The 26,228-nt window shown below is 45.7% G+C and overlaps 1 protein-coding gene across 1 annotated transcript; it reads right to left on the reverse strand.

Moving 5' to 3' along the window:
* Positions 1 to 334: 334 nt before the first annotated feature.
* Positions 335 to 25,038, reverse strand: METRNL (meteorin like, glial cell differentiation regulator). The gene is made up of 4 exons (XM_074921932.1): positions 24,787 to 25,038; positions 18,518 to 18,906; positions 2,013 to 2,072; positions 335 to 1,289 (listed from the first exon to the last, which is right to left on the reverse strand). Exons 1-4 carry the CDS (start codon positions 24,897 to 24,899, stop codon positions 973 to 975), a joined length of 879 nt encoding a protein of 292 aa, XP_074778033.1. The 5' UTR covers positions 24,900 to 25,038; the 3' UTR covers positions 335 to 972.
* Positions 25,039 to 26,228: the final 1,190 nt, after the last annotated feature.

Consider the following 26,228-nt stretch of genomic DNA (forward strand, 5'->3'; position numbering starts at 1 on the left):
CACACCAAGTTACCAGCCAGCACGATTAAAAGCTTCAAGCTAAACACGAAGGGGCAGCCAGCTCTTTGGAGCTGTTCCCAAAATAACCCCATAGGCATCAGAGAGGAGAACACTTAGAGCCTTTGCCTGGACACGTGTCTAAAAATCTCCAAAAATAGCTCCTGCTTCCCCTTTGAAAAACACTGCGGTTCCCAATGCCTCACAGGAACTCTGCTTCTGCTCAGAGAAGCCACAAAATAAGTGAGCAGCCCAGAATTGATCTATGAGCACATCTGGACGAGCTGACATCAGCCTTATGGAGAAGGAAAAAAATAAAGATTTTAACCAGCATGTGTCAAATCCAGGGACCTTTATTTCTCTGGAATGGAAAGAATTTGCCAGCCTGGACAAAAAATTGCAGGCAGCGATTGTACATTCTTTCAAATAAAAAAAAAGAACACACACACAAGAGTTTGGCTCCATAAATTTCTGTCATAAGAAACAACTTAGAATTGTACATCAAGCTTTTTACAAAGCGTCAATGTTAAGATGTTTTACTGTGCTCTATCACATTCTTGGCCATTTATACAGAATACACCATACCAAATGCTACATCAGCTTAAGACAGTTTTAAAAATTAGTATTAAAAAGATACAAAGGCATGTTGGCTTTCATTTGGGTTTTTTATTAAGACATGGGAGTTTTCTTTGTTTGTTTTCCTAAGGAAGTCACTAAAAAAATATAATAACTTAATTCATAAGGACAAGATTGGTTAAAAATCCAGCCTTGCTTGCTTGGCAGCCTTCTGAGCTCGTACCTCTGTTGCTTCCATTAGTCTAACAGCACCGCAGGCTGCAGACGTGTCCTGCGGGGTCTCAGCCTGAACTCCAGATCTGTCCATGCTCTCAGTTACAGTTTTTGTTCAGTTTTCACCGCGGCCAGGAAATATTCCCAGCTAAACGCTAAAAGCGATCTTCAGCCAAACAGGGGATTTCAGTCTGGGCCAATTTCACATGGGTTTAGCCCTTTGTCTTTTGCTTCTTTGTACATCCTTTGGAAGTCTTTAAAACGTGGGGCACAGCCTAACCTGGCCTCCCCAAAGTGCATGCGTCCCGTGAAAAGGAAGTCTCCATCTCCTGGTTTCACCCCGCACTCCAGCAGGGTCTTTATTTGTCCTCGCCAGTTCCCACTCTCCCCCGTGAGCTGAAAGACTTTGCTCTTCTGCCTGTACAATTTGTTGACACCAACATGAATTATGGATTCTTGCTCTTCTGCCTGGTTTGTTACATCTTGAATGGAGCCTCTGATCACTGCAAATAGAAAAAGGGCGTAAGGAAGAGTTACCCAAAACCCCTCAGGAAGATCCAGGTCCAAGCTCAGCCCCATGCAACCAGGCAGGCCAAGGGGAACCAATGTCACTACAGCAGCCTCAGTTTTGGTCCTTTGTTATTTCAAAAGTTTATATCAGTAACCTCCAGCATAGATTTGTATTTGTTACAGTTTATATTTGTAACCTGTCCAGCAAAGGCCACCCACATACTAAATTTAAACATAAAAATAATTACATCAGAAAAATAGCATCAGTTGTGATAAAGAGTTCTAACAACAAGATACATGCTTAATGCTCCCTGACATACTTTCTGTTCTTCGGCCATTAGATACCAGCTAATATTAATTGCCTCTTTAAAAAGGGAAGCATGGAGAATTATTGAAACTTTTGGTCTTGTGTCAACGATCCATTTTAGGACAGCAAGTAAAGGCCTCTCCTATATGCACCCAAGCCTTTGAACTTGTAGTTCCATTGTGGTTGCTGGGTTATTCTCTGTGTACCCTGAGGAAGTGCCAGCTGGACACATGGCTCTGAGGTCCTTCACACCATGTCCTCCTCCCTCTCCCATGCACACAGCCCCTTCAGACCACATTTACTGCTGGTGGAAGTTGCCAAACGTAAGCAGGTGTCCTTCGGTGTTTATGGATGTCACATTCAAGTGAGCCACCCCGGGGAGAAGGGATGGGGGGAAGCAACAACTTACCAAAATCACTAGTGCAGACAGCCAAGAGGACCTCTGTGTCACTGCATGGTCGGCAGGGAGCTGGAGAGAAAGGGTCAGAATTAGCAAAGGACTAGACGATAGAAAATAAATAAGCCAGTATATAAATTAACCAAAACCAGAACACCCACCCACACACACACACACACACACACACAACATGGGGACAAGTGGTTCAAAGATCTGCCAGGCATCAATAACACTACAAGAAATGGAAGCTAACACTAGCCCCTGTGAGATTTTTGTACTTAAGTAGGAATATGGATCTCTTTAATGCTCCTGCTGGGATACATTATCCAGCAAACACCCCACACACTCGCTGCACTTATGCAAAATACTTTTTGATACTGGGTGCATGTGCAGCCTGCTCTGCTGTAAATTCAAAGCTCTCAAAAAGGCTTTGAAGATCATGTGCCTTTTAAACTGATGGCAAAGCTTCCTTCTTGCAATTTCTATCAAGTGTTGTTGGGCTATTTCACAAGCCATTTAGTCTATCACCACATCAAAGATCCAGGAGGTTTCAGAGAGGGGGAAGCAAAGAGGGGAGGAAAAAAAAAACCCAGCGCATGTGTTTGAGGGCGTCGAGGCAAAGCGGAAACTCGAGCCTGTATCTGTTAGAGCTCAAGCAGCACAAAGACCATTTCCTCTGCTGCTGAAAACATTTGGATATCTGCACTAATCTAATCAATGCAAGAATGTGGCTCCTCTTTGTAGTCAGCCAGCTATTTCTGAGGAGAAGGTACTGTAGTTGCAGTACAGATGTTTCCATAATACCCTGTTGAGTTCAGGAATTTGCTTACTATCAGGGTCTGCCCTGCCCAGGGATGCTAATTAAGTCTGTCCACTAGCAGCCCCAGGATCAGAGCCCACGTCTTTCACTCGATGTCATTCTGAAGTGGCACTTACACATCAGTCAGAAAAATGAAAACCCATCAAGCGTGCTGCTCCGCCTGGATTAGTACAGGCTGACAACAGCAAAGCAGGGCTCATGCTGGAGACGAGGTGAAGCACTAGAGCTACAGCTTATTTCATCACACAGTCCACAATCAAACCCCACGCTCAAGCTATCCCACTTCTCCCCACCCCTAAAAAAAAAAAAAAAGTAGTTTTTGAGCCTCTGCATCTGAAAACACTTAGTTACTAGATTCCCAAAAAGTCACACCCTTCCTCTCACCCCCGCCAGCTTCCTGGAGAAGTTTATCCATTGCACTAAGAAGTAGATTTAAACTAGCCTAAACACCGGGTAGCTGGTGCCTACGACACTCAGCTATTAACCTTCCTCAGTTAGACGGCACAAGCCATTCTTTAACGTAAAACATGGCAAATCTCTTATTTTTTCCAGGGTCCCAGAAAGGCAGTGATCCAGAAAGAAGGATTATTGAACCAAATCCACCAGATTTACTGCAGTCAGATGATTAATACAGAGTGTAACATGCTGTTTAATAGGATTAAAGAGAATGTAAAATGCACATTTCTGGGCAGGGATATTTGAAAGAATAACTCAAGAAGGTTAAAAAGTTCCAAAAGAAGAGACAAGGAATAGGCAAAATAGTTTTATGGAAGCGTCTGGATCAATCGGGTATTTCTATTTAGTCCAGTCTGAATGCCTTCAGGGACTTCAGAAACAAGTCAGCCTTTACCACCCTTCTTTCCCCCACATACCATTTCAGCTCTCTTTTTTTTGGAAAAGTTTTAAAGCTGCTTAATATCATGAGAAATACAGACCCAGCCAAAGCCTGGACATAACGGGAGTACTATAATAAATACAGTCTAAAGATATTTTAATTTTTAGATTCAAGAGATTTTGATTAGTGGCTAGACCAAACATACAAGGTTCATCTGACAGAGAAAATTATTTTAGTGGCATAACATCCTACTATGGGGTCATTTCATTTGTGGCACCTACCAAATTAATGCAGGGCAAATTCCCCTCTTTCTCCCTCTGCCCAAATCAGAACCCAAACTAGATCAACCAAACAGAGGGAACCTGCAAACCTGCATGAATTCTACAGCATTTTCACATGGACAGAAGCTCTAAAACAAAGCACGGCTGATGGACATCCTCAAAATCCACAGCTGAATTTCAAATATTTTGTTCTGCAAGGATCTAATAATAAAAAGACATCTTGGCCTTTTTAAGTCTGAGTGAAAACAGTCTTGGTTTAGACCAGACATCTCTGTAGTTCATCCAACCCCATCAGAAAATTGAAAAAAACAAAATGACTAAGCCATTTTTGTTCTCAAAAGGAGTGCAACACAAGCAACAGCATTAAAGATGAAAAACAAAATACTTTAAAAGTGGTTCATTCTATTTAAATGGACTGACACTATAATAAATCAAATTAACAAATCTCCACATATACACAGAATCAAATCATTTTAATTGAGGACTCTAGGCAAAATCCTGCATCCTTTTTTGAATGCAAAAGGAAATTAAAAGCGCTCAGCATTGCTCACACTAGATCATTACTTAAAACCTACTTCAGATCCATGCTGACTCACAGCAGTTTGGTGGCATGCAAGCTCAATTAACAACCATTTACCACCACCCATCACTGCAATACCAGACATATGAAGAACAGAAATCCTCTTCTGTGGAACAACTCCCACATCTGTATTCACAGAGTATCAAATATATCTTGCAAGTGGCAAAAACAAGGTATGCAAGCACAGATGGGAAGCGAGTCCTGAAGGATTACTGCCGAAGTAAATGGACCATTAAAAAGCAAACAACATTCACTTGCTACAAACAAAGCTTCGTTCCTATACAGTCTCATAAAAGAAACAAAATCCTTAGGAGGAGGCAATGCCTACACTTTCTTTTTAAACACAGCCTTTAAGGAATCTGTGTGTTTATGCTGCAAGTCAGTGATTTTAGCTGGAGTTCAGCACTCATTTACCCCAGGATCGGCAGCAGGTGTTTCCCTCCACCAGTAGTAGGTCAAACTACACACACCTCAGGCTAAAATGAGAAGCATCCTTATAACTATAAAAAAGAAAACAAAAAAAAGCACTTCACTCATGCACAGCAGGTGAAGATGCTCATTTTCTGGGGAAACAGGCCCAGTTACTAACCAAGACGGCTGTGTTTGCTGGATGTCCGACTCCCTGGGGATGTCTCGAGGGCTGCCCAGGTTCTCGCATCCAAAAGCAAGTCTATGAACTTGCAACAACAATAATATCAACGTCAGCTGCTCTAATTCCTTTAAACTCGATAAGCCAAAGAGCCTTAATTCATACAGCAGCAGGGGAAGAGTGGAAAGAAAAAAAAAAAAAGAGAGAGAGAAAAGCAACGTTTTATTGAAGCCCTCTAAAGCCCAGATGCCTATAACTCAACTCCACCGCCGGTGGCATAAAGCCTGCATTGTGCACGTCGGCTGCCGACTCTCCTGGGAATGCCTTTGATGGATTTTGACAGTATCCTGACCTGAAGTAACCTGAAGCAGCCCTTTCCCTCCAACCCCCCCAGTCCAGTGCCTCCAAAGGCCTCTCTATTCACCTCCCCGCAGAGGGAGATGTAATTACATCATTCCTCACAAGCCAGCAGTCATGTCCCAGCTGCTTTGAGCGATTTGCCCTCTGAACCTGATGTTACTGAGGAGGACATGGCAATACTAACAATAGACTGCACTTGTTGGCCAACAGCTTTGTCAAACAAGTTGCTAGTCCTTTCCACAGGGAGGCAGGAATACTCAGGAAGAGACAGACACGTGCCCTGAGGAGATGCCATGAGCTCCAGACGGTCCCCAGCTCAGGCAGCACCAGGGAGTCGAGTTGTCTAGAAAGGATCTCCTCCAATACTGGGCATGGATGTAAGTGCACCTTCAGTGCTGCAATTTAGCATGAGTCTCCTCTGCCTCAGGAGCGTGGGTAGGTGTTGCCGTCCTCTCTCAGCCCACACACAGAACTCCAGTCTGTCCTCCTTTGGTTTGCAATGTTTGCACACAACCCTTCTATCCTCTGAAAATAGAAGATGGGGGTTATTTGAAGGGCCACTGTCATGGTTTAGGATGACAGCTCCCTGCAGGACACAGTCAAAGTGAGACATGTTGGCTCTGGTTGCAGGCGTCACAGAAACCACATGAATGGGCTTCATCTTCTTTTGAAATATTTGTGTTTCAACAGCCACCCATGGGTCCAACTGACCTTACCTTACCCCAAAACCAACTTCCAACCCGTAAGTAAGAAGTCTCCTCTGTTTGTCCTTAATTTTCTCAACAGGCTCCACAACTTCATAGCTATCAAGACAACCAGATGAACTAGGCTGCAGGTCTCTACACACTGTCCCAAAGCTCCACTTACTGAGCCCAAAAGACCTCCTCCATCCAGCTTACTTTTCTGGGTAGGCTCTGCTGAACATACATCACTACTCCGACAGCACGCACAGGAAGAGAGACACCCTTTAAGCAGAAGTGAAAATGTTTAACACAAAGTAATTGCAGAAAACCACTTTACCGAGGAATACCCTTTGGTTTTATTAAGAAGCTTGTATACACGTGCAGTGTGGTAGAGGTGTGGATGATGGGGGAGGGAAACATATAGAGCTGGTTTATCTGCACTTCCAGTTTCCGTGGCATACATCACCCACACGTTAGTATTTCTGAATAATCCTTTGAAGAGCAATCAGACCTTTTAAGTATCAAAAGCTACTGAGGAGGCCCAGGAAGGGTTGGAGCATTATCTTCTATTAGTTCTAGGTTTAAATATTTTGATTTAAACAAGTAGTCTTTTCTCTTGCATGCTCAGCAGAAGACATTCAAACGGGTCTTGTTGCAGACCTGGCTGATGTAAGCTAAACCAGCCTGCACTGCAGCACCTCAAGTCGTACCAGTGTGGGGCCACAGCAGACCTGTCTCCCAGATGAAAGCTCTCATCCTGACATCAACATTAGTTCATATGGACAGAAAAACCCCACCTACACCCTTCAAATTCTTGCTGGCAGCTCTGTAATTGCAACCGTACTGGAAAGGACATCATAGGATGAGTCTCCTTCCTGGAAACATGGAGTACAGACTTCCGAGAGCAGATTATAAAAATAGAAATGCGGTTTCTCCAATGATGGTGCATTTCTCAGTCATTTTTCTGAGTCCTGAGCAGAAATGACTACATCTCAACTGATCACTGGATCAGTCATCTAGCTGGGAGACAAGAGTTTAAGGGCAAACATCATATGAGCAAGAAACAACAACAAAAAAAATCTTGCCCTGATCCTGCTTTAACTAATTAAAAAGTAGAATAAATCCTTGTAATTATTTCTTCCTAGTTTGCCTAGGCTTCCTCTCTGAACAGGCAACACTTCTGCCATGAAACAAACCTCTCAGCTCATACCCCAAACAAAAAGACCTGCTACTTTGCAATAGAGGTGGACAAGAATTTGACAACCGTTCTGGTTTACCAGGCTTTGACTAAGTCATGTCCTTTCTAGATATACCTTCAACCTTCCTCACCCCCTCAGAAAGCTCTTCCTGAGAAAGCCAAAATAACATTCAACCTCAAAACACTCACAACACCCACACTGAAACACCATCTAAACTACATCAATGCATCTGCACGTCAGTGCATCTCAAATTTAAAATGAACACGCTAGCTGGGAGCTCAGGCCAGCAGAGCTGCATCCAGCACACCTGCATTTAACATAATACCTGCAGCCACTCAGAGAGGGAAAACATGGCCAGATGACACAGAGCATCTCTGCAGCTGGGCTGGAAGTTACTGACATCCAGGCACAACACACAGAGGAGCTCTCTCATCACTCTTTTGTTTTACAAGGTTTTCCTGTCTTTGGATGGGATAGGATTACATGGCTTTCTGCAAGCACTGCACTTTTTTCAGTGTGTCAGTAGGAAAACGCCAAGTCAGGGAGCAAACACGAGAGTTGGACTTGTGCTACTCCCAGCCCCCTGGCTCAGTGAGCCTCAGACGTGGGATGCAAAGCAATTGTGATTCTTTGATGAATAGGTTAATGCTATAAATAATATATTGAGAGAGTTTAATGCTCTTCTGAAGGCAGATAAAAATCATCCAGATATTTGATGGAAAGTTAATCTGAGCCCCTGCGCCCAGAAAAGGCAGCTCAGAATAAGGACCATGAGCAAAGACACAAAACTCAGACTCTCTTCTTCTATAGCCAAAACACCGCCAAGATTTGGTACAGGACAAGATGGTGACTCAGCAGGTGACCAAAATCACGATGCTGCAATGGACATTCTCCCCTGTCTTCTTTAAGTGAAGCAGGGATATTAGTGATTTTACCTCTGCAAAAAAGAAAGTATCAATTCCACTTCCTTGCCTTAGCTAGTTTCTAACATTCAGTTCAACTTGCACATATGTACAAGTTTCCAGAAGTAACTTGGAAAATATAGACACTGGCCAAGAACAATTTAAACCTGCAAATAAGTTTAATGAAATGCAGACTTTCATATGCTGTGGCACGGATTGTGCCAAGAGAATTGAGTTAATACCACTTCCTTCCTGCAAAGAAGGAATAAAAAAAGCATATTGTAAACCTCACCATTAGAGATGTGATGACCTTTGTGTTCTGAGAAACGTTAGGACAAGAGAGCATAAACCAGAAATTTATCTTTTCACAGAAATGTCTTCCAAGAGGGTATTAAAGTCCTTAAGTACCAAAGACGACTATTTATGTAAACAGTATGAGGAAGAGATTTGGTACTAGACAAGCTCCATTTGCAACAGCTTTCAAAATGAAACTTGGCTCAGCAGCTACAGAGCACGTAAGGATCCTCCGGGATTGCAGAGTCAATGCCTTTTTGCTGTTCCAAGATGAAGCACCCATTCTAACAAATGAGCTGAAAGGTCAGCTAGAAACACAAACAGCCATTTGTTGGTTGTTGTTTTTTTTTTTAAAGGGGGGGGTGGGAATGCGGAGCAGTTTTTATTCAAACAGCACTAGACACTACTAAACTCCACTTCCAGACCCATGCACAAGTTGCATCAACCCAGGAGAAATTATGAGGAGTGTCATATCTTTGAGACACTTCTTTCTGTCCCACCTCCTCTGGGCTGCTTATTGCTCCAACAGGAAAAAATAATGCCTGTCCCAAACACCATCTCCCTCCGTTCCCTGCCTCCCTCCTGCCGTATGCAGCCAACAGGTGCAGTTCAGTCTCCAGCGCTCCTCCGGCCTCTCCACGCTCTTGATCCCAGGGCAGGTTCAAAGAGCAGTGCTGGGCTCTGGGCTCCCACGCTGCCGTGGCAAACCTCAGTGCTGGGCTGGGCAGCGACGTAATGGGGACAGGATCAGTGCCAGCTCCCAGCCAAGCTCCTACACTTACCCATTGCATCACCAGCCCTACAAAAATCCTCACTTACAGTCAAGTCTGCAACGTATCATGTCCAAAGGGCCCTACCCAGCAGATCAGATTTTCAGTTAAATTCCTTCTGCCTGATACGCAGCAGAAGAGAGAGCCCAGCAAACAAGAGTGCCTCTGCAACTGTACTAGTCCACATTTCTGTGCAAGCAGCATTTGCAATCATCTGCCATTTCTTTGCTTTCTCACTCCTCCTTCCTAATTGCAATTAAAGAGAAAAGCAGGCAGCAAGCTAACTGCTGGGAATTTCTCCTGATGTATGTGCACAAGACACCAATATAAAGCCATAAAAAATATATCTATTTGTTTATCTCACAGAAAATACCTCTCTCCTTCCTCAAACCCACCGCTGCTGCCCAGTGGGGATTGATTAGGAACGGGAAGCGCTGGGCAGGTGCAAGGATGAACAAGTTGTTGGAAGTCAGAGGTGCCTCGGGATGGTCGAGGGACTGCTCCTGTCTCCTCCAGCCTTGCAGGCGAGGAAGGACTGGGGCAGGGGCTCTCTCCTGCCTGCCTCATGAAAGCCCCCCAGCACAGGCACCGCAGCATTGCGCCTCCACACTGTCCTTCTACCACCCAGCTGCACAGGACCAAAGCAAATACTTCTACCAACTCAAAACCCACAAGGATTTATGGCGTGGCTCATCCTCTCCTACAGTTCACTAAGAAAATATTTCTTTTTAATTCTAAAGAAAATGTGCTTCCAAAGCCTTGTAAAAGCACACGCTGATCTAGGAAAAGATGAAATTATAAAGAAAGTTTTGATGTCTTGTTTGGTTTTTGTCTCTGATCACTAACAAAACACTCAGCTGAGATGTCATGCAGTGCTTGCGAGGCAAAAAATGAAGAAGTAAGGTGTTTTTTACTCCCATGCCCTGGGGAAGCTGTGCGGCCAGGCACACGGAGCCGAGCTTCCCTCTGCTCCTGCCAGCACTATAGGAAAGGCTGGAGCCAGCACCTACTACCAGGCTGGACACCCGCCAGGAACGCAAAGCCTTCCCTCCCTCCCCATCACCCTCCTCTTCAGTATGGTCCATTAATGCCTCCTACGGAGCAGGGGAATAGAATTAAGTAACAAGTGGCTAGTTAAAGTTAAACCCTGAAAGTGGAGTAATGACAGATCAAAGATTAAGTGAGTCTTAAAAACAAAACAACAAAAAAAGTAAAAAAGAAAAGTAGCATATGAGCACTCACATCCCACACAGGTCCTTCTCCTTCCTATTTCTAGAAATCAAATTCTTTTTGGTATGTGGGAGAGCTCTGCAGGAACAAGGCCAGCTTTAATTTAAAAACCACAATTATTTGATCAGCCTGTTCTTGAGGAGGACTGTGGAAGGGCTACATCTCATGCAGTGCGATCTTCAATGTTATAATACTGTTCAGTTAACCCAAAGAAAAGTTACTAAAAGTTTCCCATTTGTAACAGGAAAAGCTTTAAGGTATATACATTTTCTTTTTTACTTAACTGCTCATGTTTCATTGTCATATTAAGATCATTCAAGGGTTCTACATATGCCTGAACTTTTTCCTTTTTTGCTTTAAATTTGTCACATCCACTTATACATAGAAGAAGTTAGTGTAAAGCCACTAACAGTTCTGGTGGGGCAGAGGTGCATCCTAGGCACAATCCTGGGCGGGGCGGGGGGCAGTTAAGGTGATGGAAAGCCAGGCCAGGCTCCATGTGCATCTCCCAGCACCAGTGATCACAAGTCTCCCACTAGCAGGGCTCTGACCCAGAAAGGACACAGGCACACACCAGAGCTCGTGCCTGTGCAGGAGTCAGTGCCCAAACCCTATACACTAGTCAGAGCAGTGCAGAAAGATACCCAAGGAGGTACCCATACAAAAAAATCCTTCCACAAATTTGAATCATCATCAGAAGCTAATGTTGGATCAAAGCTGCGTGTCATATGGCGGCAGCTTTTTTGACCCAGCATTAAACCTCCCAAGGTCAGACTTAGCATATCACAGCTTTGGGTCCAGGGTTGCTTCCAGGTATCTGTGCAATATTATGGTGTGTATTTTCTGGCATTTACAGCAGACTAAGGCAAAAGATATTTTGTGTCATGCAAATCAAGGCCCTAACACAGGAAAAGTTTGGCCCATGTTTCAGTAAGTTTCTTATTTCTCCAGGAAGGTGGGGGGGCGGGAAGAGGAATGCAGTTCCCCTGCCCTCCCATCCCTTCTTTAACTACAGCCTCAGGAATTAGCAAACTAAACAGTTTTGCAGAGCAAGCACAGAGCATTATTAAAGACTGCCAAGCAACTCCGTTGGATTGCAAATCTGTTTGTGGGACTATCTTCCGCAATACATAAAGGTCAGAGCAAAGCAGAGCCCCAGCTGCCCAGACAATACACCTGACTGCTTATTGGTTTTGACTGCCCACTGAGTTGAGAAATAAGCTAACGGCATTCGTGGCCAGTCTAGCAAAAATAAGCTATTTTCTTACCCCCTCTCCCCTGCAGCTGTGTATTTATCATTGCAGCTCCATTGTCACCTCCTCTGCCCACTGCAAAACCAACTACTGTCCTGACAACATCAAAGCACAAGCAGGGCCAGAGGAGACTGCTGTCAAACTCATTTTCTTGGGGGAAGGAAAGATTAAAATAGGGCATCCCTCTGATTTTTTGTTTTGTTTTGGTTTTTTCAGGTGAAGACTTCTCAGTTCAACATTTTTGACCCTTATGGAGGCTCTGATCCCCAAAAAGTCATCCTTGCTCAGTTAAGGAACACGTAAGAGCATGTGCGTTCCCTGAGCATCAGAACTGCACTTTGAAATAATTTCACACAGGAAGAAACTGAAAAACTTTCAAACTCTCCCCCCTCCCCCTCCCCCCAGTCAATCATTCACTCCAAACCTGACCACTTTAGGCACATGAATAATTAGAGCAGGTTTCTACCTCCTCAAAATTAATCCCACTCCAGGCTCTGGAGTTGATCAGGCTGTTATACAGCAGCCAGCCTGATGAACTTAGATGTTGATCCATGACATCCAGATGCCCTCAAAAACTAGCTTAAAATCTACTTTTTCAAAGACATATAGGGTTAGGGAATGGTGTTTATTCTTTTGTAAGATGTTTTGTGTCTAGCTTTGGGAAAAAACATGAAAGTTACTATGGAAAACCTTCCTGCAAGGAGGGTGAGCACACAAAAAACTATTCAGAAAATAACGTATCCTGCAGCAGGAGTGTCAAAATGGTCCCTTACGAGGCCAATAATTGAAGTGAATTTTGACAACTGCTGACCTTGTAGCATATAGAACAGCAAACCTTTAGCTGCACCAGTGAGCCTACCTTACGCGCCACCCAGACGACGTCTACTCAGACTTATAGAACAGATCCCTTGACTTTGCTTTGCTGCTCACTGTGAATTTTGCCTGCAAATCCTGATGGGAGGAGCGTGATACCCATTCTGTTCTGTGCAAATCAAACCAGACCACGTTCAGATTTGGTTTTTTCCCCTAACACTGCTTAACCCCAAGAGTATGAGAGTTTTATCCTATGTAGAAAACGGGGGGGGGCAAAAAGACAAAGGAAGCCATTTTTCTCATCTCGTGGGCTGTACTGGAATATACAGCCCTGCCAGCCCTGCAGCACACAGCGCTGCTCCCACCCCTGCCACGCAGCGTGGTGCCAACTTCTCAGAGGGTCACAATGACTCAAACAGAACCTGTACTAAGTGTAAAGGTCACGGGGACTTTCAATTTAAGTGTTCCAAGTGCCTATTTCCATCACCTCTTCTGCTCGCGGCAGCGATGAGCAAAGCGGTGACCGACCACTATTTCCATATACCCTGGCAGGGAGTGGGCACGCCAGCCACAGCTTCCTCCTCACCAGCCTCTGGGACAAAAAGCAAAAATGTTTCTACTCCGACAAGAAGTGAAAAATACACCAGCATATCTGCTTCTTCAGGTTACAAAGCTTAGCGGTGCATTCAGTTTCCAAGAAAGAAAGAAAAAGATACTTGGGAGCAACCAGAGGAACGCTTGAGATGAGGAGCCTACGTGCTGTGATGACAACAGTGCTCTGGTAGCATACCTGCAGAGATATGGCAGATTGGTGCCCCACCTCTGGCAAACCCAAACTGCATTAAAGATCAGAAGTTAAGAGGGGTGCTTCAAAAAGCCGTTTGTTAGTAGAAACACTGGCATAGCCCAAATATCTGTGAGCTTTCTTAATTTCCAATCTGTTTTCTCAGGCTAGTGAATTAACTAACAGCATAGAGGAAATAGCTGAATACTGTTCTTAATTAGTTAACTAGATTTATCCGGTTCTATCTTGTTTTTCAAATACCCACTTGAATGCTGGACCTCCTATCTATTAATATTCTCAGACAGGTACCCAGCATTAATAAAGAAAATGTATAAAACAGTTACTAGAACCTGCGCTAAGTCAGTAGATGCCATCAAGATAAAGGGACATTTTTGTTAAAGTTTGACTTCTTTACTACACAAAAACTAGTGGGTAATGAAAGGGCTTTCAATTTCCCTCCTGAGCTCTAACAATCAAATTACAGACATCCCCGTGAGTGTGGAATGGGAAAAGCAAACTACACAGCTTACATAAAGTTGGATCCAGAGCTTGGATGTGAGATTCTTGAAACACAGACTTTAGGTAACAAAATAAAGTTTATTTGGTGAGAGCGGGGAAAGAAGATTGAGCTTCCTCTCCAAAATGCTTGGTCAAGCCTACAGATTCGTGTTTCAGACTAGTTGAGCAGAAGCTGAAGAACTTAAAGCAAATGACTCTCAAGGGACCTTCACAATTTTCATAGGAATTGAATCCAAGTAGCTTGCAGCAGTGCAAGGCAGACCTAGACCAAGCACACACTCCATTATAGCTGAGCAGCTCACGTGGGTCATCGCCTTCAGAAAACTTCTAGGAACTATATGGCCAAACAACACTTTCACCAAAACCTCCATCTATTTGTCAGTATAGGCAGTATAGCAAAGACCCAGACTATTTTCTTGCAGCACAAGCAGAAAAGATTAGAATCAACATAATTCAACAACTTAAACAAGTTCTGCCGCTTCTCAAATGGCCTTGGGCCAAAATGTCACAGTGCCCCAGTTCCTCAGCTGGGCCCTACTGCAAGCATGAGCTGAAGTTAATGGACCATCAGTGTGGATGGGAATTACACCGTGGTCCAATCCAAACCCTAATCTGAAATCAAAAGCACTTTCAGTCACCCATCACTTTGGGTATCATGAGAAGAATGCGCCCATTAAGATGTCTGAATTGTCAAGGTGACCCTTCTTAGGGACTACTCACATAAAATAGTGACAAACGCTGCAACATGCTCGCCTTCACTCCTCTTTCCAGTTTAAGAAACTACAAACTCCCAGAAATGTGCTTTTTTGCTTGTTACTATCACAGTAAAAGCATTCCCATACCAAACTTCAGCAGTCTGAATCAACACCTATCAGTATACTACAAATACTTCCTACAGTTAGTTAGTCAGGCAGGCTGAGAGCCAAGGAAAGGTTTAAACCCCCAAAATCTGGAAAACTAAGACTGCACTGTGTCATTCAACCTTCCCCAGAAAAGGGAAAGGCCAATTCAGAACCTGTGTGTTTTCTACTGAATTATTTGTTAGACTCTGATTAAGTGGGAAAGAATGACTGTAAACTAATAAAACTTGAGGTTTTCTAATTAAACCACAGGCACCCTGCCAAGCATTGTTGATTTGTTGATGCACCCTGCAATGTCAGGACTCTGAGGACACAACAGGTCATTAAAGTATTAAACAGATGAGTTATACTCTTTAATCAGAGCTGGGATGCCAGGTTAGGAAGAGAGTAAACTCAAGGGCAGAGTACAATAATTATCACCAGGAAACAAACACACCGATTAGGGAAAGTGGAGAGAAGTTGTTAGCAAGCAGTTATTGCACAAGGAAAGGGCTAGATTACTGTGCCCCACACCTGGGTCTTTTATGATAGTCATCTCCCCCACTCTGCAGTCGTCAGAAAATAATGCAATATTGGTGACTTTGGGTCTTTCGCCATCAGACGAAGCGCTGGAGCGCTGAGCAAGCCCAGGAAGCGCGTGGGCTTCCTCTGCCCAGCTCTGCCAGCACATCTCAGCCCCATCTGCAGCAGCATCACACATCTTTGTCATCTCTTCCCACATACTGCCAGCTCTGCTGAACTCTGAAAACTGCAACTCAGAGAGGAGCAGCCTCGTTCTTCCAGCACGCAACAGCCAAAACACTGTAAGCCACGTTTGTGACCAAGGGACAGAAGTATGCTTGGAGAGAAATGCTGAACCTTAAATCCAGTTTTCAGCTCCTTTAAGGTCAGCACTTGCCTCTGGCTTGAGCCTCCTGTCCAAAGAAGCCACCAGTGATTTCAGGCAATTGACTGTAAACTTCCGCTCCAAATGAACAGCTCACTAAAGGGTATTTCTTTGGAGGTTTCACAGAAAAACTAGAAACAGCTCCAGAAGAAAGGAGGTCCACGAACTGCAAAGAGCCCCAAATAAATTGCTCTATAGAAGCCCCACAAGGCAGCTATTTGGCAGTTTCCCCAGACATATAGATATTTATAGGAGAATAAAAGTGCTCATCTGACTGAGTAGTGGAAAGAGTCATGTATGGCATTTTCATCGTGTTTTCACCCCCACACACACCCCTCCCCAGAGTCTAGGGATCCAAAAAAAGGCAAGAAAAATAATTTAAAATACAATAGAGATCCCTAGTTTGCCCTGAAGGCTCTATTAAAGAGCTTCTTCTGTCCAAACAAGACACTTGGTGCGTGAAGCAGATAGCCTCCAACATTGTTTTATAAGACAGCAAAGAAATTCAACCAGTGTCTGTTACAGCTGAAAATACAGCAGTCACAGAAAAAGTGATTTAATATGCCTATCAAAGAGGAAGGCTGTAATTGGATTCAGTCCTCAGCTTGACTTCTGAAAGTCTCTGAAAAAAAACCTCCCATCAGCTTTAAAAATCTCCAAGACTTTATGTGGAACGAAGAGCACTTAGTTCTAAAAACACAGCAGTTTGTGCCGGCTTGTGATGTTTAAAGTATGCCAGCAGCGAGTCCTCTTCATTTTAACAAAGCTCAGGAAAAAAAACATATCTATGTGCAAACTAAAAACAGCAGTGATAAACGGTATTTGTCACATATCATTTTACTATACGCAAAAGCAATTTCAACTTTTTTTAGGGGGAAAAAAAAAAAAAAAAGTACGTGGCTTTTCTTGGTAAGTTTAAGTGACTTTTCACTAGCCTGCCTGTGTCTCCATCCTGACAGACTGTCAAAGAAAGAAGCACTGAATCTGGGAACATTCTCCAAATAACTGATTAAACAATGTATTTAATGTCTTCTGCAATGGAATTTTACTACATAGCTAACATTCTGCACAGCATATTCATCTCTCCAGAAATGATCTTACTGGGAAAACAGCTCTGCAGCAGATACCCTACTTCTTTTGCAGCACTTGTAGAAGCAGGGAATTCTGCCTCAAATGCAGAACCCTCGCTATTAAGCTGCAAGTTGCATACACGGCAAGAGTAAAGAAGGCAACCTGAATATTTTAATATTTGTGTTTATAGTTCTTTTGTTTTAATGGCAAACACGCCATCTATCAGTTATTGGGGTTACTGCATTAGCCCTCAGCCAACTACGTGTTGCTGAGTTAAGAACTGTTCCTCTCAGTCCAACTAAGATCTGTACAACAACAACAAAAAAGCCCCATCTGAATTGGCGTGCCAACACCTAAACGCTAGCAGGGTGGCGAGTGTGCACAAATATACAAACATATAAATCCAGAGTCCTGTTGTAGAAGGGGGCCAGGGGAGAGGAGAGGATGGGACTCAAGTTCTGCAATCCCTTATCCCAAAAAAGGAGGAGGGATGCAATGCCTAGAAGGTACAGCTGCAGCTTAATTAGCCACACCACCGCTTATCAAGTAGCATCTCAGGCAAAGCATATGGCATCACTACCGCAGAATCTAGACAGCCTACGTAAGGTCTTAGGCTCACTTTACATCGGGTTTTACTCTGGGCCAAGTCATCTCACGTGTGCTGTGGGGACGCTGCTCCCCTGCCGCGGGGCTGCCTTCACTGCCTACCATTTCAAAAGAGAAATCTGGTCACCATCACGGTCTCCCCACTTGAAATATCTAACCTTGAAACTTCCCTACTCATCTGGGACAAACTACCCTAGATCTGCTCTTCCTCAGGCTATTCTGGGAATGTCCCCTCCTTAGTTTCAGGGATAAAAGCTAGAGGCAATTCTGAATAGAGGAGATGCATGAACCAGATACGGCCTATTTAAAGAGAATTTCCCCTTCCCCCCTGTCATCCTCCACAAATGCTAGTTTTTCTTCTCCTCAAACTGTCTAATTGATTAGCATAATTAGGTTACACCTAGAGCTATAGTTCCCAAATGGTATTTAGCTTGCTATTTAGTATCAGACTTTACAGGCTTGTAAGCTCTTTCAGTGTGTCCACTCCCCCTTCCTACAAGCTTTTCGTTGGCATAAAATTCCTCCTCCGTACAAAACTTGCTTTTCATAATGGTTGAGAGAGAAGACAACACTGGCACTGTAAAAGTATTGTCATGGTGTTGAAGAGCTCTGCCATGGCACAGTAATGCTCAAGAGAGTGTAATAAGCAGAGCTGAGGAAGGAACACACCATTTTCCTTGTTTAAAAAAAAAAAAAAAAAAGGCAATAATTAGGTCAGCAAGTAGCAGTAGTTTCAGAGGAAAAAAAAAAAAAAACACACGGAAAAGGAGTTCTTCCTTGTTTAAATGTTTATTATTCAAAACATGCAGTGGGGCCTTAAAAACTGAGTAAAAAAGTAGTTAGAAAACTGTTACAGCAAGGCTCGGAAGCCCAGTTCACACTGGAGTTCACTGTAGGGTAAAGCCAGCTCCTCTGATTCACCCCATGCCTGCAAGGGGGGAATCGTTCACAATGTAGCCCTTAACAAATCATTTGGAATTCAGCCGATGCTACCAACTTCCAAAAAATAACAACAAAAAAAATAGAAAAAAAAAATCAATTCTTCTGCAATAGCCTGTTTATAAAACATGTCCTTAAAAGCACATGAAATTCAGACCCAACCACTTTCCCACTCACTCACTCTGCCATCTGTTATGCATCCAATACAGTACGTGAAAATATGACCAATATCCCAGAACTCACCAGAAACTGTGTGCAAATCAGATGCTATCCCCTTGTTCATCAATTCGTACTGGAAGCCTGTAATCTTCCTGCTAATGTCCTGCTGAGGAGTGGCCTCAACAAACAGGCCCCCCTGATCATAGCCAAAGCAATATACTTTACTGGGGCTGCGATCTCCATCTCGGACCAAGAGTTTCAGTTCTCCAGTTTTTTCCAAATAAATATTTGCTCCTGCAGAGTCCTTGAAGGGCTTTATGCAAACAGTCAAACGTTTGTAAGAGGCAGGTGAAGTATTGGGTCGGAGGTTGACTATGAGTGCCCCCGTGGGATACATCCACTCTATCGACCCTTCCGAACAGCGGAGGTAGACCTGTTCAACATCCTTCCTGTGAGACTCGTGAGTTAAGCCACTGAGGGAAGAAAGAAAGAGAAAGTTAGTGAAATGACAGAGCTAGTAAGATGACTGTCATAACCTCAAACCTTCAAAGACCCACATCAACAAATGCAGGAAACCTATGACAGTATTGAGTATTAGCCCATCCAGCTCAGCAGTGGTCAGAAGTGCTTGTCTCTTGCAAGACTTAAAATTTTCCCATAATATTAAGGTTGCAATCACCTCCCAAAAGAAAAAGTCAAACCACTAGTAATTGACTTCAAAATTAAATAGGATATAAGCACATGATCAAAAGCAAATAAATTACTACAGCCTCAGTTACTGCCCATCAGCTGAGCTGCGGCAAATGACTTGGCACATACTAAGTAAAACACGTACGCTTGAACTCCCTTCCTGGTGGCTTAAACCAGCACGTTCTCCAGCTTCGCAGATTGGACTCCACCTTTTCCCCCAAAGTACTTTGTTCTGCTTCCAAGTCTATATTCCCAATGGATCTGAAACTGGGAGGGATGCCAGGCTCACCTTGTGAACTGGAGCAAAGGGATGCTCTGGGTGCTGATACCCTCTGCCCCAGCTGGGCACCCCAATTTCCAAACTGGGAAGTCAGGAGAGGGGAGAAGACACTACACTCAGTCATAGCTGGGGAAGCACTGAACTGTGCTGCTGTCCTCGGTACATACCTGTTCCCCCACTTCTCCCCAGTAAGAGGTTTAAGCTTAGCTTATCATTTTATTGCCCAGCTCCAATGGGCTATGAGCAGACAGAGCTATGGGTGGGTGTTCAGCAAAAACGAGAAGATGTGGCCAGTTACCACTGCTCGGGCACAGGGCCACCATCAGTCCTGTGTCCTTACCCAGCACCATGGCCAAATATTAACACCCCAACAGCCATTTTGAGAGCCAGTCATCACAGAGATGGAATAGAAAAACAAAACAGCGATCCCAGACCAACTGCTGGTGAAAGGAGAGCAAACTGCTGTGCTTAAGCAGGATGACTAGTAAATCTCCATGACTTGCTTGCCCACAGCCTAAACTGAGGACAGCTCTAAACAACCTTTGCTGCCTGTCACTGATGCTGCACCAACCCCACAGGTTCTTTACCCAGGGTGACCCAAAGCACTATTATGACGCTGCATGCTGTAAGCACTCCAGTTAAAAGAAGTAGTTGTGGGAAGCCTAGTTTATTGGTTGCAGTATTTGGGACGTTAGGTGAAAAGTCTTTTGGTCCCAGTCCCTATTCTGTCACAAACCTATTATGCGAGCAAATCACTTCACCACCAAGCTTGTTTCTCCTCCTACGCTTTGCGCAGGTAGTTCCCAAACATATGTATCTTTTATTCTGTGACTGTAGAGCACCACCCAAAATGAGACTCTTCAACACAGCTCACGGATCTGCTTTGCAGTACTTTAGAGAAGCTTCACAACATTCCCACTTGTAGGCAGATGAACCAAGATAGGGAAAAAAAAATAATTAAAAGGGATTAAGTGACTTGTCTGAGGTTACACAGGAAATCTGTGGCAAAGAACACATTTTAGTATATAGTGCAAGTAATGACATCAAGTTCTGGTTTCTCAACAGAAACCTCCAAATACACAGTTCCCCACCCCAAAGATATAGTCAGGTGCTGAACAGGGTTTAAATTCAAGTCAGCATTTAGAAAGTAACAAGAAGCCACGTGTAAAAAAAAAAAAAAAAAAGGAAAAAAAACCCCATATGGTTTGCATTTACTGTTGACGTGACTCATTATTGTGAGTGTCAGTGTGACCCACTTGATAGAGGTTACATGAGGAAGCTCAGAAAAAAAAGTCATATTTAATAACAATAGTGCCTGCAAACATGTGCTTTTGAATAATCTTGAAAGCCACATCAAGAACACAGATGAGGAGAAAAGAGGGACAAGTTTTTGACCTTTAGTCTCTTGCCCTCAAATTCAGTAGTACTTAACACATTCAGGAAACTTAACTTGCAATGGGATATTTCAGCTTGACTGTAAATCCACATCTGGTCCACAAAATCAGTTTTCACCACAGCATGCGCATGATGCCACTCAACAGAAACACAGAAGCCTGTTTATGTGCAAGCAGTGAATAAGTAAAATTAAAGAGTGTAAAGCTTATCCCTCAGCAAAGGGGCAAAAAACTACCCTCACACATCACTTGTTCCTTCTCAAGACATCAAAACAAGCTGCAGAGGTTTTGCAGGACTTATAGTGGCGAATTCCACCCTGAAGCCCGAGTGCTCAAACAGAAGGAAGATACCAGGAGCAAAACTCTGAACTCATGCAGTGAAACTGCTGTTGCAAGTGATCCCAACACCACTGAGGCAGTGAACTTCTGCCAGAGAAAAAAGCCTTAACATTCATTTTGTTCAAACGTTCACACTGTTCAAACAAAAAACAGGGTGGACTCTGAAATTATCTTCTGAAAGCCAATTATATCCCACAGGCAAGAGTGATGCCATTAGACAGATACATCAAGCACAAGTACCTGTACACATTAAGCCTTATAATAAAGGATGACTCAAAAATTAAGCAGATTTCAAAATACATGCTCGTATTACTTAACAGCAACCACCATCACCCAGTAAAACCTGTCGCTTTGCTTTCTGTCAAAATGACATGTCACCACACTGAGAGGTCGTTTAACATCATGTTTAGTTCTCATTAGCCAGTCATCAGACACACCATGTGGAGGTCCAGGAGCCTTTTTTTTTTTTTTTTCTTCCCCCAAGCTCATTTGAGTTTTGTTTTTGTTTTTTTAAGGACATGGCAAGGAGATAGGACAGCTGTTTCATGGTTACAGTGATGGATGAGCCATCCATCCTCCCTTTCAAATCTGTGCTGTTTATTGGGACTTCTACAAGTACTACTTCCTCATACCAATCCATGAAGACATCCTGAATCACTGCATTTGTCTCCTGACTCTTCTCCCTTTCTGGTTTTAGCCATCCCCCTATGTCAGCCCTAAAAGATCCATTGTAGTATTGGTGCACTAAGCTGTTATGCTGCAACATGCAACAGGTGTTATTTAAAGAAAAAGGCAGCAGGATGAATATTCACACTATCTACTTTAACTATTTATTTATTCTATTACACATGCTCTAAAGAGCCTTAGAATTACCCATGTCCTCCCAGCACCCCCAGTGAACACAGAGAACTTTCACTCCTAACGTGGAGTTTTTAGTTAAAGATGACAATCTAGAGAGCATCAAGACTTCCCCAGAGCATCTACCAGTACAGAGGGCAAGATCAATGGACATAGGCAACCACATCAGAGATGAATTCTCGCTCCTACAGCCTACAGTCAAAAACACCAGACTAGCATATTCTCAGCATGTCACTGAAGCACTTTTGCCCAAAGCAACGAGAGGTCATTGCAGTACAAAACCCCGAAGTTGCAGTAAGAGTAATAACCAGACACCATAGCGAAGCTTCTGCTTCCTTCTGGAGAAAGCTTTCCTGGAAGCTCTCTGCCAAGCTATTTATTAAGATGCTGCTATGACCTATTGAGTGTACCTAAATTGCAGGTGTCAAGCTGTGTATTGCATCAGATTTCCCTGGAAGCATGAGGGATATCTATAGCGAAGCTCTTCATACTACTCAGGGATGTAAGATCATCACTTCTCCACAAGTTAGGGGGGGGGTGTGTGTGTGTGTGTGTGTGGAAATCACATCCAGAATGTTCTACTTCTGAGATTGTTGCTTTTAATATAGACATGTGTATAAAGGTGAGAAAACACCTTCAGGTTTACTGTAGGAGATTACTAGACTCTCAAATCTGATAGGACAAGACAATATAGAACTTCACTGTGGGAAGAGAGACTACATTTCCGCATTCACGTTCATGGATTTTTCAAACAGTTAGCTAAGGTGGGAAACATTACATGGCTTCAAAACACTATATTCCACATAAAAAAATCCTTTCTGACCCATATAGCTATTAGTACCCTCACTGAAATATTTAATTAGGTGGTATTTACTGGTACATCAAATCACCTTTCTTCTTAACTACTATTTTTTTAGGACAAAGTGGATGACATTTAACAGTCTCAGGACTGCCGACACCCGTTTTCTACCAGCAAGGCCAAAGCCAGCCTGGTTTATGTTATCCCCTCCTGGACTCCTGTCCACCTGCACTCCAGGACTCACACACACGTGAAACAACCCAGACTAAGCTGTGCGTGCAAGAAGGCAGCTCTTCCTTCCCTGTGCCTCCAACGGCATCATCACCGAGCTGTCACCGCTTTGGCTCACCAGGGCAACAACAAGGCAAGCGAGTCCAAGCTTGCATCACCAGTTCACCCCAAACTCAGTTACAGGAAATATTTCACTTCCCCCCTCCCCAAGCATCACCCCCCTTAGCTGATACTCAAGGCACTGCTTATTCCAGCCCTGCTCAGGTGACATGGGTGGTCACTGCTTGCTCTAAGAAAACAGGACAAAAATGAGAACGAAACAGGACAGGGTTACAGGGCTTTGTGATCGTTCCCTTAAAAAACACCCTGCAGTACCATGTGGTAAGGTCCAGGTATGTACAGGCAGCTACGAGGCTCAGGGATGAAAGCGGGGGGGGGGGGAGTTGGTAAAGCAAAACGATACAGTTCGGAGTTTGCCATGGAACTAATAGGTTTGGTCCCTATCAAACAGACTCGCCTTTAAGTGGATTCACTGCTATTAACTATGCATCACTTGTCGAGAGTCAAAGAAAGTTCAGAAAAAAGTAAACACCGAACAAAAAAGTAAATACCAACCCAATCTGCACGTTTCAGACAGTAACACAGAAGAAATTACTGTGCTGAAAGTCAATCCAGCTATTCCCTCACTTGAATTTTCCCTACTCTAAAGTATCCTACTGATACAAGCTGGCCAAACTTTTTATTTTAAAGAAAGTCAGATTTGAGCAGAACATCAGAGTAAAAACGTTTTACTCTCCACGCACAGAAAGCCTGGCCCAGCACCACTTGTTAGCAGAGATACTTCTTAAAACTGTGAACAGCTGAGGAGGTCACAGCCCCAACCACACGCGTTAAACTTATTACAAGCAATTAAAGGGAAGATAATTTGGAGATAAACACTCGAGAACTGGAGAGGTTTCACAACCAGCGCAATTAGAATACATCAGGAGCGAGGCCGCTGTGCCAGCCCCTGCTCCCAGGGCTCCCATCACCAACATCATCATCATCCTCGTCTCCGCGGGATGAGGTGCGGGGACTCCCCGGGGGCAGGGAGTGACGCCGGGGGCAGCGGCGCGGCTGAGCGCGGTACCGGGACGTGCACGGAGAGGGCGAGCGGGGCTGGGGCGAGCCGGGCCGGGCCGGGGACGGCGCCCAGGCCCGGGCGGGGCCGCGCTCGCTGCGGCGGGAGCGCTCCGCAGGTGCACCGCATCCCGGGGCCGGGCCGCGGCGGCGGGAGAAGCCGGGGGGAGGCACCCGGGGCTGCCCCGAGCCCCCGCCCGGCCCCGCTGATGCCCCGGGCGCGGCCGCCGCCTCCCCGGAGCGCTGGGGGCCGCGGAGAAGATGGTCGCGGGGAGAAACTTCTCCGTGGCGGACATGGTACCGCCCTCCTCTTCCTCCCCAGCCCACCGAGCCGCGCCGCCGGGCAGCGGGGAGCCCATCCCGCCCCGGCCCCTCCATCCCTGTCCCGCGCCTCGTCGCCGCGAGGGGCCGGCTCCCGCCAGGGACGGAGGGAGGGACGGAGGGAGGCAGAGCCGCCCCGCAGCCCCGGCCCTCCGCCTTGTGCCGCCCCTTCCCCAAGCTCCGGCCGGGCACCGCAGCAGGAGGGCTCTCCCTTTTGTTTTCGGCACCAACTTCTTCCCCCCCCCTCGACGGGGCGGGGATGGACGTGGCAGCTCCCGCTGCCCCCCCTCTCAATCCCCAGCCCGGCGGGGTCTCGCCTCACCTCCCCTTCCAGTTGCACAGGTCGCTGGAGTACTGAGCCGCGGCGCCGCCGCCCAGCAGCAGCCGCAGCCCCAGGAGCAGCGGCAGGAGCCCGGCGGCCGGGGCGCTCCGCATGGTCCCCCCCGCCGCGACCCCCCGGCCCGGTGCGATGCGCGGTGCAGGCGGCGCGGAGCGATGCGCGCAGCGCCCGGGGCTTCGCCTACATGGTGGGGAGCAGAGCGGCTACCCCATGCCCGGCTGCGCCGCTCCGCCTCGGCTCTGAAGTTTGCACCAGCTCGCTGCGGGATCCCAGCTGAGGGGCGGGGAGCGGCCCTGCCCCCCTGAGCCGCCCGCAAAGCGCCGGCTCCTCCTCCTCCTCCTCCTCCTCCTCCTCCTCCTCCCCCCCCCCCGGCGGGGCGGCACTTGCTGCCAGAGCAAAACGCGGCGCCGGATCGGGAACCGCCGCTGCCCCGCGGGTCCGGCCGCTGCGGGAGCCGCCGGTGCCTCGCAGGTGCCCTGGCCCGGGCCCTGAGCCCTCCTGCCGGGCCCGCCGGGGTGTGCGGGGAAGGGGCGATGCGCAGAGAGCCCGGGGGGAGCGGGGGGGTTCCTTTGCCCGGGACAGGCACCGGCCGCTCCCTCGGCGCTGGGGGAGGCCGCGGGTGCCGGCAGCGCCTGCTACCCGCTCCGCTGCGGGGTGCCCGGTGCCCGTGGCCGCGCCCGCAGCAGGACCCGCACCTGGGCGCGGCTGCGGGCCGGGCAGAGGCTGAGCGTTTTGCTGGAACCTCCCTGGGTCTCCACTCACAGGGACCACTCGGGACTTGATCTTCTTTGTAAAACTCTCCAGCACCTAATGACCACTAACTCCCTGTCTTGTTCGTTGTCCCTGTTTATCCCATAGTCGACATTGGATACTTAACCCTTGGTGGCAGAGACCCTTCTGCGAGAAACCAGAGGCAAAGAAATGCCTTCCAGGGTGTGAGGGAAGTAAACGGGGTGAATCAGCCCCAAACCCGGGCCAAGATAAACGGGGAAAAAAGCCTTTAGCTTGGGGGGGGGGGGGGGGGGATATTGAGCTGCTCACAGACTGCCTCTGATACGCCAGGCCACATATTTCTTTCAAAGAAGGAACAAGGGGGTCGAGAATGATACTGCACATCTGCAGATAGGAGAGGGGTTAAAATATTTCCAGATCACTGAGTTTCTCAGTCTCCTGTTGTTCTTTCAAGTGTCTGTCACGCAGCTTTGTTAAGGGCACTGCACAGATTTTTCTAGGTGAGAGTTCATGGATGAGTATTAAACATTTACACCCTGCTCACGGTTTGGTGTGTTTCCCTCCTTAGTGCCTTTTAAAACACCTTGCAGGTTCCCTGGGTGCTGTCTGGGAGGATCCGATGGCTAAACCAGGATATTCCAGCTCGGAGTGCTTCATGCCTGCTTCTGCACCCAGGATTAAATCCTTTGCAG

The sequence above is a fragment of the Athene noctua genome, chromosome 18 (assembly GCF_965140245.1).
Source record: "Athene noctua chromosome 18, bAthNoc1.hap1.1, whole genome shotgun sequence".
In the NCBI taxonomy this organism is placed as follows: Eukaryota; Metazoa; Chordata; class Aves; order Strigiformes; family Strigidae; genus Athene; species Athene noctua.

Excerpts from the sequence above, each read along its gene's own strand:
- METRNL (XM_074921932.1), bottom strand. The coding sequence starts at position 24,899 with ATGCGGAGCGCCCCGGCCGCCGGGCTCCTGCCGCTGCTCCTGGGGCTG. Across the intron at positions 18,907-24,786 it reads CTGTGCAACTGGAAGGGGAG|TGGCTTAACTCACGAGTCTC; the intron begins GTGAGGCGAGAC and ends TTCTTCCCTCAG. Across the intron at positions 2,073-18,517 it reads TGATTTGCACACAGTTTCTG|CTCCCTGCCGACCATGCAGT; the intron begins GTGAGTTCTGGG and ends CTTTCTCTCCAG.